Source organism: Oncorhynchus mykiss, chromosome 11 (assembly GCF_013265735.2).
Source record: "Oncorhynchus mykiss isolate Arlee chromosome 11, USDA_OmykA_1.1, whole genome shotgun sequence".
NCBI lineage: Eukaryota > Metazoa > Chordata > Actinopteri > Salmoniformes > Salmonidae > Oncorhynchus > Oncorhynchus mykiss.
In genome coordinates this window covers 23618153-23635887 of record NC_048575.1, presented here as the reverse complement: position 1 = coordinate 23635887, position 17735 = coordinate 23618153, and the positions used below count along the sequence as shown (strand labels likewise).

Below are 17735 nucleotides of genomic sequence, written 5' to 3'. Positions count from 1 at the left end.
ACGTAAATTCATTAGGCTAGCCTACGTGCATGTATGTGTGTCCATGGGTTTCATATGTACATAACTGGCCACGGTAGCCTATTCATAAATGTCTCTCTCTAAACGTAAGGAACAGCATAGGCCTATACATGTCGCTTTTGTTGCTGTTCACACACGTTCGTGATTTTTATTCAGATCCCCATTAGCTGTTCAAGAAGCAGGAGAAATTCTTCCTGGGGACCACATTCATCAAAAGTAAGTTAAATAATAGTTGCTCTCTTACTAAAAACAACACAAAAACTGTTTGGCTGTATTGAAATATAGATTTATATTTATATATTCAGCCCTGGTAGAAGAAACGACACATTGTAACTATGAACGATTTTACACGTTACAATAGTTGCAACATAATAGTAACATGTTTCTTTGCTAGAGTGAATCATCTTGTTTTTCCGTGTGCTCACTGCCAGTGTTGCAAACTCATTTTCAGGGTAGGTTGCTGGAGGCAGGTTTATTTTGTTGCTAAATGACGTTGTGATGTCATTGCGTGATAACGTAAAACTGTGTCATTACGTAGAATACACATTAACGTTACTCAAATTGACTACCGGTACATTGATATCAAAATATTTACACCTGATACGAACCTTGTTAGAGCATCCTACTGGAAGCTAAATTGCTCATTATTAAATAATGATATAGTTAAATTTGAGGTTAAAGATCTGCTCTCACACTTTTGGGAAAGGGCTTAATGAAGAAAAATCTTATTGCAAGAACTGGGAGCGCTTTAAATTTGAGGTGTCCAAATACCTTAGAAAATATGGTAGTAATCTTGCTAAAACCAGAAGAGCTGAGGAGGAAAAGGTGATCATTAAGATAACTTCCCTTTCTCAGAGGTCCCCAGCCGACCTCTTGGGGGACGAGAAGATGGAACTAATTGAGTTACAAAATAAACTGGATAATATATATAAATTAAAAGCAGAGGGAGCCTTTATTAGATCTAGGAAAAAATGTATTGAGGAGGGAGAACAGAATTCATCCTATTTCTTTAGACTTGAGAAATTTCACTCTAAAAATAACACTATCCATAAGTTAAACATTGATGGTGTTATTACAGATGACCATAAATGAATTGCTAAATACTGTAGCAATTTTTACAGAAAATTGTATAGCTCTACGTACTGTCAGGAATCCACATATATGTTTTTTATAACTCACTGAATAATGTTCACTCTATCAGTGATATAGAATCTAAACAGTGTGATGAACCCATCAAAGTTGAAGAGATTATAGAGTCTATCAAACATCTAAAGAACAATAAATCACCAGGTGTTGATGGAATTACATCAGAATTTTACAAATTATTTTCTGAACAAGTAGCTCCCTTCCTATTTGAAGTCTTTTTTAGCGAGTATTAAAAACAATGTTCTCCCTCCTACAATGAGTCAGGGGTTAATAACACTGATACCTAAGCCTAAAAAATAAGTGCTGCTCATCGATAACTGGCGTCCAATTTGTCTTCTTAATAATGACTATAAGACATTAGCCTTACTACTTGCAAAAATAATTAAAGAAGTCCTGGATGCAATCATTGATGAAACACAGTCTGGCTTCATGAGGAACATACATATTTCTAACAATGTCAGACTAGTATTAGACATACTTGACTACTCAGACCTAATAACTGAGGATAGCTTCATATTATTTTTTTGATTCTTATAAAGCATTTGACACAGTAGAGCATCAGTTCCTCTTCCACTCCCTTGAGAGACTTGGCTTTGGGGATTTTTTCTGTAAGGCTATTAAGACTCTCTATGCAAATGGTAACAGCTCTATCAAATTGAAACATGGCACCTCACCGAGATTTGAGTTAAAGAGAGGAATTAGGCAAGGTTGTCCTATCTCTCCGTACCTGTTTTTATTAATCACACAACTTGCAAATTCTTTAAATAATATTCCTGTACAAGGTATTTCCATAGCTGGTAAAGAAATTATTATAAGCCAGCTGGCTGACGATACTACACTTTTTCTGAATGACGCTAACCAAATTCCCATATAGATCAAATCAAATCAAATGTATTTGTCACATACACATGGTTAGCAGATGTTAATGCGAGTGTAGCGAAATGCTTGTGCTTCTAGTTCCGACAATGCAGTAATAACCAACAAGTAATCTAGCTAACAATTCCATAACTACTACCTTATAGACACAAGTGTAAGGGGATAAAGAATATGTACATAAAGATATATGAATGAGTGATGGTACAGAGCGGCATAGGCAAGATACAGTAGATGGTATTGAGTGCAGTATATACATATGAGATGAGTATGTAAACAAAGTGGCATAGTTAAAGTGGCTAGTGATACATGTATTACATAAAGATGCAGTAGATGATATAGAGTACAGTATATACGTATACATATGAGATGAATAATGTAGGGTATGTAAACATTATATTAGGTAACATTGTTTAAAGTGGCTAGTGATATATTTTACATCATTTCCCATCAATTCCCATTATTAAAGTGGCTGGAGTTGAGTCAGTGTGTTGGCAGCAGCCACTCAATGTTAGTGGTGGCTGTTTAACAGTCCGATGGCCTTGAGAAAGAAGCTGTTTTTCAGTCTCTCGGTCCCAGCTTTGATGCACCTGTACTGACCTCGCCTTCTGGATGATAGCGGGGTGAACAGGCAGTGGCTCGGGTGGTCGTTGTCCTTGATGATCTTTATGGCCTTCCTGTGACATCGGGTGGTGTAGGTGTCCTGGAGGGCAGGTAGTTTGCCCCGGTGATGCGTTGTGCAGACCTCACTATCCTCCGGAGAGCCTTACGGTTGTGGGCAGAGCAGTTGCCGTACCAGGCAGTGATACAGCCCGACAGGATGTTCTCGATTGTGCATCTGTAGAAGTTTGTGAGTGCTTTTGGTGACAAGCCGAATTTCTTCTGCCTCCTGAGGTTGAAGAGGCGCTGCTGCGCCTTCTTCACGATGCTGTCTGTGTGGGTGGACCAATTCAGTTTGTCTGTGATGTGTACGCCGAGGAACTTAAAACTTACTACCCTCTCCACTACTGTTCCATCGATGTGGATAGGGGGGTGTTCCCTCTGCTGATCAATGTGATACAATCCTTTTCCAACGCGTCTGGTTTATATCTTAACATTAATAAATGTGAACTCATAGCTGTCAAAGATTGTGTGACACCTTCATATTATGGTATTCCAGTAAAAGAAGAGCTTACATATTTAGGCATAACCATTAAAAAGGATCAGAAGTCTAGAGGCTCACTAAATTTTAACCCTCTTATTAAAAAAACCCAGAAGAAACTAAATCAATGGCTACAGAGGGACTTATCTTTAAAAGGTAGAGTCCTAATAACCAAGGCTGAAGGTATCTCTAGACTAACATATGGTGCTCTATCTTTATATATTGACAGTAAAATAAGCAAGGAGATAGACCAGATGCTTTTCAACTTTCTTTGGAGAAACCGTACCCATTACATTAGGAAAACTGTTGTAATGAACACTTATGAGAATGGTGGACTGAATTTTCTGGACTTTAAATAATACTTTTAAGATCAATTGGATAAAACAATTCCTAAGAAGACTCACTTATATCTGGAATTGTATTCCTCATCATGTCTTCTCTACTTTTGGTGGCCTTAACTTCATGTTGTTTTGCAATTATAATATTGACAAAGTTCCAATGCAACTTTCTGCTTTTCATCGGCAGGTTTTCTTGTCATGGTCCTTAATTTAAAAACACAATTTTTCTCCACACAGATATTATATATGGAATAATCGGGATATATTGTATAAAAATACCTCTTATATTGGTTCCAAAATAATATCCTGTTGGTGAGCCAACTGGTAAATGCAGAGGGTCTTTTACTCAGTTATAAAGAATTTTTATCACTTTACAAGGTCCCTGTAACACCTAAAGATTTTGCAATTGTTTTAGATGCCATTCCCTCAGGTGTTGCTATGTTATTCAGGAACGTGTCAAGACCTGACCCTCAGAGCCTACCTTCTGTTGACCCTGTTGACTCATCAGTAGGAAAGATTTGTTTCTCTTTTGTTCCATTCAACAACAGAGCAATACGATCCTTGCTTCAGCAGGATATTGTATCTATACCTTATGTCATGCCTTATTGGAATGGATTTATTGATAATATCTGTTGGAAAAAAGTTTGGATGTTGCCACACACATACCTACTTGTTAACAAAATTAAGGAAGTTTCCTTTAAAATGATTCATAAATATTATCCTGCCAACCACTATATGAAGAAGTTTAAGGAAAACATCAACTCAAATGGCTCCTTTTGTAATGACCACCCAGAAACAGTGTTGCATCTTTTTTGGCATTGTATGCATGTAAGAAAACTGTGGCAAGACATCAGTGGGTTTATAATTGAACACATTTATGAAGATTTTACACTATTGTGGAGAGATGTACTGTTTGGATTCTTTACATACAAAAGAAATAAGCTGAAACATTTTTATGTAATTAATTTCATTTTTCTTTTGGCCAAATTTCATATACACAAATGTAAATTTACAAACAGAAAACCACATTTTCGTACCCTACAAAAATAAATTGAACTGTATTTTAAGACGGTTAAATTCTCTACTAACAAAAAAGCTGTTAGAATTGTAAGTATATGCATGTCCCTTAAGGTCCTTGTGTAATTGTGATATTGTACCCCCAAGCTCGATTGTCCATTGTTTGTAATCTATGTATGCTTGTGTTCCCTCATGTGCTTTATGTATTGATTTGTTGTTAATAAAAATAATAAAAAATTCAATTCAATTTAAAATTACTCAAATTGACTGGCCATCTCGGCAAAAAAATATGATTTGACATTTGTTCAGGTACAGAGTCCAACTCTTTTCTGTACAATTTTGATTGAGACTTGTTGATTTATGTTGTAAGTTTTGTTCAAGATCAAACATTCGTGACCAACTATATTGGGTTTGGCTCGTTGAACCCGTACTACTGCTGCTGCAGTCAGCCAACAATGATTTGCAATTTGCTGAAATTGCTGCTGGCCTGCTGCTGCCTGGGCACGAGCTGAGCGGCTGCTGGTGACGTCACTCACAAAGCACTTTTGCAGTTGTGTGTTGTGACTGAGTGTGTAACATAAATCGATTTTTGTGTCATTTAGAGGGAAAATTCATGCATTTTAGCGTTTGAGTCACTTTTCAAAAGTTGCTAAAAGTTCCAAATATATTTTTTTAAATAGCTACATTTGTTGCTAGGTGCTGTTTGAAAAAAATATCTTGCCAGGGTAGTCTGAAAAGTTGATAAATCTAGCAACAAAATTGCTAAATTGGCATCACTGCTCACTAAGCAGGATCTGGGGTGTATTCATTACGTCATAAAATGTTTACCGTTAAGAACCAAACTGAAGCAAACGGGAAAACGGGGAGGGTCTCACCCGAATTTATCCAATAGAAACTCTCGTTTTCGTTGCAAACAGAGGAAAAGTTTTGCAACAGAATCTGTTAAGCAAACGGAACGAAACGGGGCGGTACCTACCTAAATGTGTCCAATAGAAACTCCCGTTTTGCTGTTCGCTTCCCTTTGGTTCGTAAATGGTTTCCATAATGAATACAAATGCTTGGCAGCTAGGTAATATTTCCCCTCCAAAAAATTTGGGTTGGATTATTTATGCTAACACGTTTGCAATCCCTTTAGCTTTGCTTACAAGCTTGCACTTTTTGGACAATTTTGGATGATCCACACACTTGGATGAAGACAGTGTGCAATATTCTAAATTGTCAGACAATGGTGGTGGAAAATGGTGCTTAATAAAGAAAGTAGCGTGAATTCGGGAAAATAAGTGGGACACGTTTTGCATTTCTGTCTTCTGTACCCTCTTTTGACATCTATTCAACACATTAGCCCAACACATGATCAATTTCTGGAATACTCAAGATGTTACCTAATCTCACACACACACAAATGTTTTTGACATCATATTCACAGGAGGCATGACACACCCATTTGTGTACACTGAGTCAAAAACTAATTCAGTTGGCATTTGATATACTGGGACACTATTATCATAATCCTATTTGTATCCCAATGATAATACAATTCACTCAAATAACAGTACTACAAGAAAATTAACAGAATATAGTACAAGAACAAGAGCCTTGCCTAACCCTAATGTAAACTGGATCTCCTTGCTCTATTGGAAAAGTCTAGAAGACTGTACCACTTTAGCTATTCCATGCTGTCCTACTTTATGGTTGACATAGGGGGACAACACAAAAAAAAGACAATTACAAAATGTAAACATAATATTGGCAACTTTTTTTGTATTTTGATGCACCAGTACATATTATGCATATTTACATCACAATTTTGCACAGTAGCTTATTTATGACCTTTTATAACCTTAAAACCTAACAGAAAAAAACTGTCACTGATCATACTGTGTGCTTTGTGGAGTGAGCTTCCTGTTTGAAGCTTGCTCCGCCCCTCTCTAGGATGTCAAACCAATGAAATTATGTGATTTTGATCATGTGGTTTCTCTGCAATATTGTGGTTTCTCTGGTTTCTTAGCAACAATAGTTTAGATTTTTCTCCTCAGACTAGAGGTCAACCGAATATGATTTTTCAACGCTGATACCGATACTGATTATTGGAGGACTAAAAAAGCAGAAACCGATTAATCAACCGATTAATTTTTTAAAATTTGTAATAATGACAATTACAACAATACTGAATGAACACTTATTTTAACTTAATATAATACATCAATAAAATACATTTAGCCTCAAGTAAATAATGAAACATGTTCAATTTGGTTTAAATAATGCAAAAACAAAGTGTTGGAGAAGAAAGTAAAAGTGCAATATGTGCTATGTAAGAAAGCTAACGTTTCAGTTCCTTGCTCAGAACATATGAAAGCTGCTGGTTCCTTTTAACATGAGTCTTCAATATTCCCAGGTAAGGAGTTTTACGTTGTAGTTATTATAGGAATTATAGGACTATTTCCCTCTATACCATTTGTATTTCATTATCCTTTGACTATTGGATGTTCTTATAGGCACTTTATTATTGCCAGTGTAACAGTATAGCTTCCGTCCCTCTCCTCGCTCCTCCCTGGGCTCGAACCAGCAAGACAACAGCCACCATCGAAGCAGCGTTAGCCATGCAGAGCAAGGGGAACAACTACTAGAAGGCTCAGAGCGAGTGATGTTTGAAACGCTATTAGCGCGCGCTAACTAGCTAGCCATTTCACTTCGGTTACACCAGCCTCATCTCGGGAGTTGAAAGGCTTTGAAGTCATAAACAACGCAATGCTTGAAGCACAACGAAGAGCTGCTGGCAAAACGCACGAAAGTGCTGTTTGAATGAATGTTTACACGCCTGCTTCTGCCTACCACTGCTCAGTCAGACACTTAGATACTTTTATGCTCCGTCAGATTATATGCAACGCAGGACACGCTAGATAATATCTAGTAATAAGATCAACCATGTGTAGTTATCTAGGGATTATGATTTATTGTTTTTTATAAGATAAGTTTAATACTAGCTAGCAACTTACCTTGGCTTACTGCATTCGCGTAACAGGCAGTCTCCTTGTGGAGTGCAGCGAGAGAGAGGCAGGTCGGTATTGCGTTACACTAGTTAATTGTTAGGTTGCAAGATTGGATCCCACGAGCTGACAAGGTGAAAATCTGTCATTCTGCCCCTGAACAAGGCAGTTAACCCACCGTTCCTAGGCCGTCATTGAAAATAATAATGTGTTCTTAACTGACTTGCCTAGTTAAATAAAGGTATAAAAAAATTATAGTAATATTTTTTTTTAAATCGGCGCCCAAAAATACAGATTTCCGATTATTATGAAAACTTGAAATCGGCCCTAATTACTCGGCCATTCCGATTAATCTGTCAACCTCTACCTCAGACCAAGAAAAAAAATTAAGCTGTCCCAGTTTATATGAAGTCCCACTCGTTCCGAATTCACCCTACGCATATTTCTCCCGTTTTTTCTGCCTTCTCACCATTAAAGCTTGTGGATTTAAAGTATGCCTTTGTCGCCTGAATGCAGGATGCTTTATGTACAAGCAGGTCCATGAGGGATACAAGTGTATTACCGGGAATGCACACCAAGCATAGACCATAGCAAATATTGTGGATATACTGACAAGATACATATCTCTCCGCCCTAAAAATGTGAGTCGTTGTCCACAAAGTGGCGGCGGGCTGTAGCTCCCGCTCATCCTTTCTTTGGATTGGTGGAAACATTTCATTATTGTAATAATTTTTTAAATAATCAATGAGGATTGTTGACGTCAACCACCTGTATTCAATAGAGAGATGCTATGCTACGAGCCTCATGACATGAATATGCATTGCCATCTTGAGATATCAATTCAATTTAAGGGCTTAATTGGCATGGGAAACCATTTTACATTGCAAAAGCAAGTGAAATAGATAATAAACAAAAGTGAAATAAATGATAAATGTACAGTAAACATTACACTTACAAAATAATAAAAACATTTCAAATGTCATATTATGTATATATACAGTGTCGTAATGAAGTGCAAGTAGTTAAAGTACAAAAGGGGGAAAAATAAACAGGTTGTATTTACAATGGTGTTTGTTCTTCACTGGTTGCCCTTTTCTTGCAGCAACAGGTCACAAATCTTGCTGCTGTGATTGCACACTGTGGTATTTCACCCAATAGATATGGAAGTTTATCAAAATTGGATTTGTTTTCACATTTTTTGTAGGTCTGTGTAATCTGAAGGAAATATGTGTCTCTAATATGGTCATACATTTGGCAGGAGGTTAGGAAGTGCAGCTCAGTTTCCACCTCATTTTGTGGGTAGTGTGCACATGGTCTGTCTTCTCTTGAGAGCCAGGTCTGCCTTCGGCGGCCTTTCTCAATTGCAAGGCTATGCTCCCCGAGTCTGTACATTGTAAAGATTTCCTTCATTTTGAGTCAGTCACAGTGGTCAGGTATTCTGCCGCAGTGTACTCTCTGTTTTGGCCAAATAGCATTCTAGTTTGCACAGTTATGGAAGGTTTGGGAATTGCATCCTTTTAGGTGGTTGTAGAATTTAACGGTTCTTTTCTGGATTTTGATAGTTAGCGGGTACAGTCCTAATTCTGCTCTGCATGCATTATTTGGTGTTTTACGTTGTACACGGAGGATATTTTTGCAGAATTCTGCATGCGGAGTCTCAATTTGGTGTTTGTCCCATGTCTCAAGTATGTTTTATCTCTCAGTATAGTCAAGATTACTTAATCATTAAAAAACGTATATTCGATCAAATAAACTCACAAAGCAAACAAGCCATTATTTTTTGGTTGTTGTCCAAATTCAAAACTCTTTGACCTCCATACAAAAACGCCTTGTTTGGTGAGCGAAACAACGAAAAAACACCACCATCTGGAGGGCGACAGATTTTCCGCAGAGTTCGGCTTCTCTCTTTCACTTCCTCTCTGAAGATAGTATGCTTGATCGGCATTATCGTCTGCCTAGGCTAAGAGAAAATGTATACTTCATATGAAATGTTGTCCTTGAAAGGTTGAGTATTGCTTTTTTAAAGCTGAAGGTATCTCCAGACTTACTTATGCAGCCAGTCCCTATATCTTGACAACAAAATAGGTAAAGCGGTTGACCAGGTGCTTTTCAACTTCATCTGGATAAATCGTACACATTATATTAGGAAATCTGTCGTTATGAACTCATATGAATATGGTGGTCTCAATATTTTTGATTTTGCTACTTTGAATAATACTTTTAAGATAAATTGGGCTAATTTTTTTTTTAAAGAATCCAACTTCAATTTGGAATTTCATCCCTCATTTTATCTTCTCCCGTTTTGGTGGCCTCAATTTTATGTTACTTTGTAACTATAACATTGATAAGATTCCTGCAAAATTATCTGCTTTTCATAGACAAGTATTCATAGCGTGGTCGTTAATATATAAACATACTTTTTCCCCGCATAGGTATTTCATTTGGAACAATAAGGACATTTTGTATAGAAACAAGTCTTTGTTTTTTAAGAACTGGTTATATAATCATATCCTGCTGGTAAGTCAACTTTTTAAGGCAGAAGGATTGTTACTGAATTATGATGCATTTTGATCTCGTTACAATATCCCTGTAACACCTAGAGAGTTCACCATAGTCTTTGATGCTATTCCATCTGAAACGCTCATGTTATTTAGAGGTGTAGCCAGACCTCACCTTCTTGACCTACCCTCGCTTAATCCAGTTGACTCTCCAATAGGGAAAATATGTTTCTCCTTGCTCCCTCAAAACAACAGATCTATACGTGCTTTATTTCAAAGGGACATTGTATCCATTCCTTATGTCACAAGTTACTGGAATACATTGGTCACTAATATCTGTTGGAAAAAAAGTATGGTTATTAAGACACAAATACTTGCTTGTTAACCAGGTCAAAGAGGTCTCTTTCAGAATGATCCATAAGTATTACCCTGCGAATCATTACCTGAAGAAACTCAAAAAAGACATTGATTGTACTTTTTGTGTTGAGCATCTAGAAACAGTTTCACATTTATTTTGGCATTGTCTACATGTAAAACAATTATGGAAAGATATTCACAGTTTTATAATTGTTAATATTCTTGATGACTTTTGTTTGTAATGGGAGAATGTGCTGCTCGGTTTCCTTAACCATAATAAAGAAAAACAATTTTACCTCATAAATCGAATTGTGCTAATGGAAAAATGTCATATTCATAAATGTAAATTCACTAATAAAAATAAAAAAAACTCTTCCATGTTTCTATAAGGAATTCGAGCAGTACATTAAAACCATTCTACACTGCTCAAAAAAATAAAGGGAACACTAAAATAACACATCCTAGATCTGAATGAATGAAATATTCTTATTAAATACTTTTTTCTTTACATAGTTGAATGTGCTGACAACAAAATCACACAAAAATGATCAATGGAAATCAAATGTATCAACCCATGGAGGCCTGGATTTGGAGTCACACTCAAAATTAAAGTGGAAAACCACACTACAGGCTGATCCAACTTTGGTGTAATGTCCTTAAAACAAGTCAAAATGAGGCTCAGTAGTGTGTGTGGCCTCCACGTGTCTGTATGACCTCCCTACAAAGCCTGGGCATGCTCCTGATGAGGTGGCGGATGGTCTCCTGAGGGATCTCCTACCAGACCTGGACTAAAGCATCTGCCAACTCCTGGACAGTCTGTGGTGGATGGAGCGAGACATGGAGCGAGACATGATGTCCCAGATGTGCTCAATTGGATTCAGGTCTGGGGAACGGGCGGACCAGTCCATAGCATCAATGCCTTCCTCTTGCAGGAACTGCTGACACACTCCAGCCACATGAGGTCTAACATTGTCTTGCATTAGGAGGAACCCAGGGCCAACCGCACCAGCATATGGTCTCACAAGGGGTCTGAGGATCTCATCTCGGTAGCTAATGGCAGTCAGGCTACCTCTGGCGAGCACATGGAGGGCTGTGTGGCCCCCCACCATGACTGACCCACCGCCAAACCGGTCATGCTGGACGATGTTGCAGGCAGCAGAACGTTCTCCACAGCGTCTCCAGACTCTGTCACATGTGCTCAGTGGGAACCTGCTTTCATCTGTGAAGAGCACAGGGCGAATTTGCCAATCTTGGTGTTCTCTGGCAAATTCCAAACGTCCTGCACGGTGTTGGGCTGTAAGCACAACCCCCACCTGTGGACGTTGGGCCCTCTTACCACCCTCATGGAGTCTGTTTCTGACCGTTTGAGCATACACATGCACATTTGTGGCCTGCTGGAGGTCATTTTGCAGGGCTCTGGCAGTGCTCCTCCTGCTCCTCCTTGCACAAAGGCGGAGGTAGCGGTCCTGCTGCTGGGTTGTTGCCCTCCTACAGCCTCCTCCACGTCTCCTGATGTACTGGCCTGTCTCCCGTTAGCGCCTCCATGCTCTGGACACTACGCTGATGGCAAACCTTCTTGCCACAGCTCACATTGATGTTCCATCCTGGATGAGCTGCACTACCTGAGCCACTTGTGTGGGTTGTAGACTCTGTCTCATGCTACCACTACAGTGAAAGCACCGCCACCATTCAAAAGTGACCAAAACATCAGCCAGGAAGCATAGGAACTGAGAAGTGGTCTGTGGTTATCACCTGCAGAACCACTCCTTTATTGGGGGTGTCTCGCTAATTGCCTATAATTTCCACCTGTTGTCTATACCATTTGCTCAACAGCATGTGACATTTATTGTCAATCAGTGTTGCTTCCTAAGTGGACAGTTTGATTTCACAGAAGTGTGATTGACTTGGAGTTACTTTGTGTTGTTTAAGTGTTCCTTTTATTTTTTTGAGCAGTGTATATTAATCTAATACGAAAGTTGTTAAAACAATCAATATGTGTGTTTCTTTTAAGGTCTTTGTATAATCTGTAATTTGTTGTACCTCCTATCATATGTTATCATTGTCTATTTATGTACTTATTGTATGTATACAGATTTTTCTACATTGGTAATAATATTTTTTTTTTTTTTAATATATATATTTTTTATTTATTAATTATTTAATTACAAATGTAAAAACTTCACATGACATCGCGGAGCATCGAGGCACGCCAGGCCAAATTGAGCTCTTTACTTCATCGCTATGCGTCTCTCAAATGTTGTAACAATGCCATATTGACATGATTGGTTGACGGTAGATGAGGGCGGGGGGTCCTGTATGAACACAAACTCACTTCCTTAACAACTTCCTTCCCAACAGCTCTGCACTGCTCAGCGAAGCTGACGTGCGAGCACAAGTTAGCCAGACAGACTACTATACTTCATGATCAGAATACAAAACCAGAATGAACTGGTAAGAGACACAGTCTTACTTAGGTTGTGCCTGTTGTTCATATGGTTATCTGCCCTCTCATTGGCTTGAATGGTCCTACCTGATCTCGCCTGCCGTCATTCATTGATCACAAGCGGTCACTCGGCTCTCTTGTCAATATAATAGATACTCTTTGCCTTTACATCTCCTCAACCAATCAACACTCACTGAGTAAGGACAGCCCCCCTTTTCGTTGGCTATTTGCCGACGGACTTTAATTTGGTTTCAAGAGTTGAGTGAGACAAGGTAAGGTATGCTCAATTACATTTTTTTTATTTTAAAGAGTGAAATAGATAAACATTCTTACTGTCCTGCAATAGGTAATATAGCCTACCGTTCTTCACACGAAATCGTATATAAGAGAGCATTGCGAATTGTTTTGGTTTCTTTAGTTTACAGAACACACTCAAGAAGAAAATATTTGTTTTGACAGTGGTGTGTGTGCAGGTAAGCACAGTAGGTTATTATGACCCATCCTCCACATTCAGATTTTACCCAAAGGAATCATTGTTTGTCTTATTTGCCAATATTGTTTGGGCTGTCAATGACCGCATATTTAGAATACAATGGATTCACTGATTAACAATTATGTTAAAGAATGAGATTTTCTGAAGAAATATTCAATGCCAAATGTAACTTTGTTAGAATTAGGCCTATTATTGGCAGTGAGTTAAATGTATACATGTAAAAAGAAGGTTCAATAACTAAGGCAAAATTGGTCCCATTCCTACATATTGTAGGCTACTGCTCTACGCATTATGTATTTGTCTAACAATTTATATGTTTGAATAAATTGTTACATGTACCCTACTGGGACCTGTAGGCTATAACTATAAAAACAGTAAACTCGTGTTTCAAGCAGCCACTACAGTTGGTCATGAGACTACTCGTTTTTGTAACAACCATAGTTCAGTTATTCTTTATCTACAGCAGACTGATAGAACCAACTAACTGTAAATGGGAAGTCGATTAACATTTCTCTTCCCACCGTCTTAAGAAAACACCATACGATATTACTGTTGTGAGTGTGAGCAGTATTTTGGGGGGGTTTGTCTTAAAATAATAATAAAAAGTTAAATGGTAAGCTAGACGCTAACTACCTTTAACGCACAATATAATATCTTGCGCAGGAAGTTTTGTTAAGAGCTCCGATGCTTGTTCTGAACAATAAAACGGATCGCTTGCGTTCCGGTTTTGGGAACGCATCTTTCATATAATCGAAAAATAATAATACATTAAAAAAAGGTTAAATTACTAAACACCTTATTTAGGGTTAGTGTTCCCACATGGCCATATCTCCACGTTACAGCGCGCGTTTACGAAAGACAAACAACCGGAAGACACGCGAACACTTGTGCTAATTAGCTACAGTGCCTTCAGAAAGTATTCACACCCCATTACTTTTCCACATTTTGTTGTTTTACAAAGTGGGTTTAATATTGATTTAATTGTATTTTTTGGTCAATGAACTACACAACATACTCATGTAAAAGTGGAATAAAATTGTAACATTTGTTTAATTTTTTTAAATTTTAATTTTAATGTGTATATATATATATATATATATGACTAGTGTTTTATTTATCTTGATTACATAAGTAGTAAGGGGAATCAATTCATGTCAGAATCACCTTTGGCAGCGATTACAGCTGTGTTTTTCAGAGTAAGTGTCTTAATAAGAGCTTTCCACACCTGGCTTGTGCACCATTTGCCCATCATTCTTTTAAAAATTCTACAAACTCTGTCAAATTGGTTGCTGGTCATTTTCAGGTCATGCCAGACAACCATTTTCAGGTCTTGCCATAGATTTTCACTCAGATTTATTTCAAAACTATAACTTGTCCACATTCGCTGTCTTCTTGGTAAGAAACTCCAGTTCAGATTTGGCCTTGTGTTTTTATGTTATTGTCCTGCTGAAGGTGAATTCATCTCATAGTGTCTTGTGGAAAGCAGACTGAACCAGCTTTTTCTTTGGGATTTTGCCTCTGCAGTCCTTAACGATTACAAGCATACCCATAACAGGATGCAGCCACCACTATGCTTGATAATATAGAGAGTTGTTCTCAGTAATGTGTTGTATTGGATTTGCCCCAAACATAACACTTTTTATTCAAGAAAATAAAAAAAGTAAATTGTTTGCAACATTTTTTGCAGTAGTTTTTTAGTGCCTTGTTGCAAACAGGATGCTTGTTTTGGAATATTTGTATTATGTACAGGCTTCCTCCTTTTCACTCGTCTATTCATTTAGTATTGTGGAGTAACTACAATGTTATTGATCCATCCTCAGTTTTCTCCTACCACAGCCATTAAACTCTGTAACTGTTTTAAAGTCACCATTGGCCTCATGGTGAAATCCCTGAGCGGTTTCCTTCTTCTCCCGGGCAACTGCGTTAGGAAGGACGCCTGTATTTCTGTAGTGATACACTTTGTAGTGATAGTAGACCCACACTAATTCGCTTACTGCCCCAAATGATCCACAGATTACGTAATCTCAATCACATTCTACACTGCCCTTTCCCACCTGGACAAAAGGAACACGAATAGTGCCCACAAAGCTCAGCACTAAGCTAAGGACCCTGGGACTAAACACCTCCCTCTGCAACTGGATCCTGGACCTCCTGACGGACTGCCCCCAGGTGGTAAGGGTAGGCATCAATACATCTGCTCTGCTGATCCTCAACACGGGACCCCTCAGGGGTGCGTGCTTAGTCCCCTCCGGTACTCCCTGTTCACTGACGACTGCATGGCCAGGCATGACTCCAACAGCCTATAGGGAGGTCAGAGACCTGGCAGTGTGGTGCCAGGACAACAACCTCTCCCTCAATGTGAGCAAGACAAAGGAGCTGATCGTGGAATACAGGAAAAGGCTCCCATTAACATCGATGGGGCTGTAGTAAAGCGGGTCGAGAGATTCAAGTTCCTTGGTGTCCACATCACCAACAAACTATTGCGGTCCAAACACACCAAGACAGTCGTGAAGAGGGCATGACAACAGCTTTTCCCCCTAAGGAAACTGAAAAGATTTGGCATGGGTCCCCAGATCCTCAAAGTTCTACAGCTGCACCATCGAGAGCATCCTGGCCGGTTGCATCACAGCCTGGTATGGCAACTGCTCGGCATCCATCCGTAAGGCACTACAGAGGGTAGTGCATTGCACCCAGGACTTCACTGGGGCCAAGGTTCCTGCCATCCAGGACCTGTATATAGTATACTATACTATACTATACTATTGTCAGACTCCAGTCACCCAAGTCATAGACTGTTCTCTCTGCTACCGCACGGCAGTCGGTACTGGAGTGCCATGTCTAGGTCCAAAAGGCTCATTATCAGCTTTTACCCCCAGGCCATAAGACTGCTGAACAATTCATCAAATCCCCCAGAGTGCCAGAGCCAGTCTACCTCTGAAACTAACATATACGGTCACCTTAAGGAGTAAGAGTAGGCTCCTCGAGAGAACATTCTTGGGCAAGTCATGAGAATACTCCTTGTTGTTATCTGTGACAACCAGCTCAGTTTTTCTTTATCTGTAACAGACTGATGAGGTAAATTTCCCTTTGCTTCTTGAATGTCCTATATCTTGAAAACTTGACTGCTGAATTGCAAAACATTTTGTAACTGTCTCAATAGTAGACTAACAAAAAAAAAATCTAAAGATAATTATTTTGTAGATGTTTCCTTTTAAAGGGCAATTCCATCACTTTTCAACCTTATTGGTTATCTCCATCACAAAACAAATGTCTACATATTTGAAAACGGCACATTTTCTATGTTTTGTGTAAAAATTAAAAAAGTTCTACATCATGCGAAGCCAGAACCCTCTTTCTAGAAACTCAATGTAGGTTTTGAAAACACTTTTTGCTCTTAATCTTACCCCGTGATGATGCAGAGAAGCATTTTATAGGATCTTTCTTCTCATAGAAATGCTCTGTTTTCAGATATGTAGACACTGGTTTGGTGCGAGGGCCATAACTAGGGTTTGAGTTTTAGTGAAATCCGGAAGGAATAACTTAAAAAAATATTTGTTTGAAGTTAATTTACTGCATTGCTATACAACAACAAAAAATACACGTTACAATGCTATTTGGAGAACAGCAAACACAAGAAAAAATCACCCCAGCCATTATCACCTTGGCTGCTCTAGATTCATTCACTTCTGTCGATTTACAAAAAAACACAAAGCCTATCTATACAATTGTAATGTTATACCCTTGAAAGGGGGGAAATATGATAAATGATTCACACTGACATGTAGCATCAGCGACGAAACAAAAACATGACATTTTTAGGACTCTTTTGATTGCATTTTAATGTAGTCCTATAGGGAAGATGTTCATACTGAAACATATCTTTTTTATGTTCCTAACATGTTTGATGAGATTAGTGCAGAATTTCTCAGGGGACCACAAATGGGGCGCAGACCCCAAGTTTGGGAAACACTGTACCAACCTCTGTCTCTGTGCTTGCTTCCTCTGTCTCGTCTCTCTCTGCTTTAAAAAAAAATAAAAATATTTATTTCACCGTTTATTTAACCAGGTAGGCCAGTTGAGAACAAGTTCTCATTTACAACTGCGATCTGGCCAAGATAAAGCAAAGCAGTGCGACAAAAACAGAGTTACACATAAACATGTACAGTCAATAACACAATAGAAAAATCTATGTACAGTGTGTGCAAATGTAGAAGAGTAGGGAGGTAAGGCAATAAATAGGCCATGGAGGTGAAATAATTACAATTTAGCATTAACACTGGAGTTGTCGATGTGCAGATGATGATGTGCAAGTAGAGATACTGGGGTGCAAAAGAGCAAGAGGATAAGTAACAATATGGGGATGAGGTAGTTGGGTGTGCTATTGACAGACTAGCTGTGTCTGCTCTGACAGCTGATGCTTAAAG

The 17735-nt window shown here is 38.5% G+C and overlaps 1 protein-coding gene across 6 annotated transcripts in view; it reads left to right on the top strand.

The window, feature by feature from the left end:
* Positions 1-17735, top strand: part of frrs1b (ferric-chelate reductase 1b) — a 45781-nt gene that overhangs the window by 14813 nt on the left and 13233 nt on the right. Inside the window, exon 1 of one of the 6 annotated variants that reach the window (XM_021620539.2) lies at positions 47-234. The exons of 1 other annotated variant lie outside the window; for it this stretch is intronic. Coding sequence is in view for 1 of the 5 variants with exons in the window: in XM_021620536.2 (XP_021476211.2) it covers positions 12797-12826 (30 nt within the window). In the remaining 4 variants the exon portion in view is untranslated. Of the gene's footprint in view, positions 1-46; positions 235-12717; positions 13091-13125; positions 13292-17735 lie in introns of those variants that run through there. 4 more of the 6 variants (XM_021620537.2, XM_021620536.2, XM_036935210.1 and 1 more) reach the window with 4 other exon arrangements.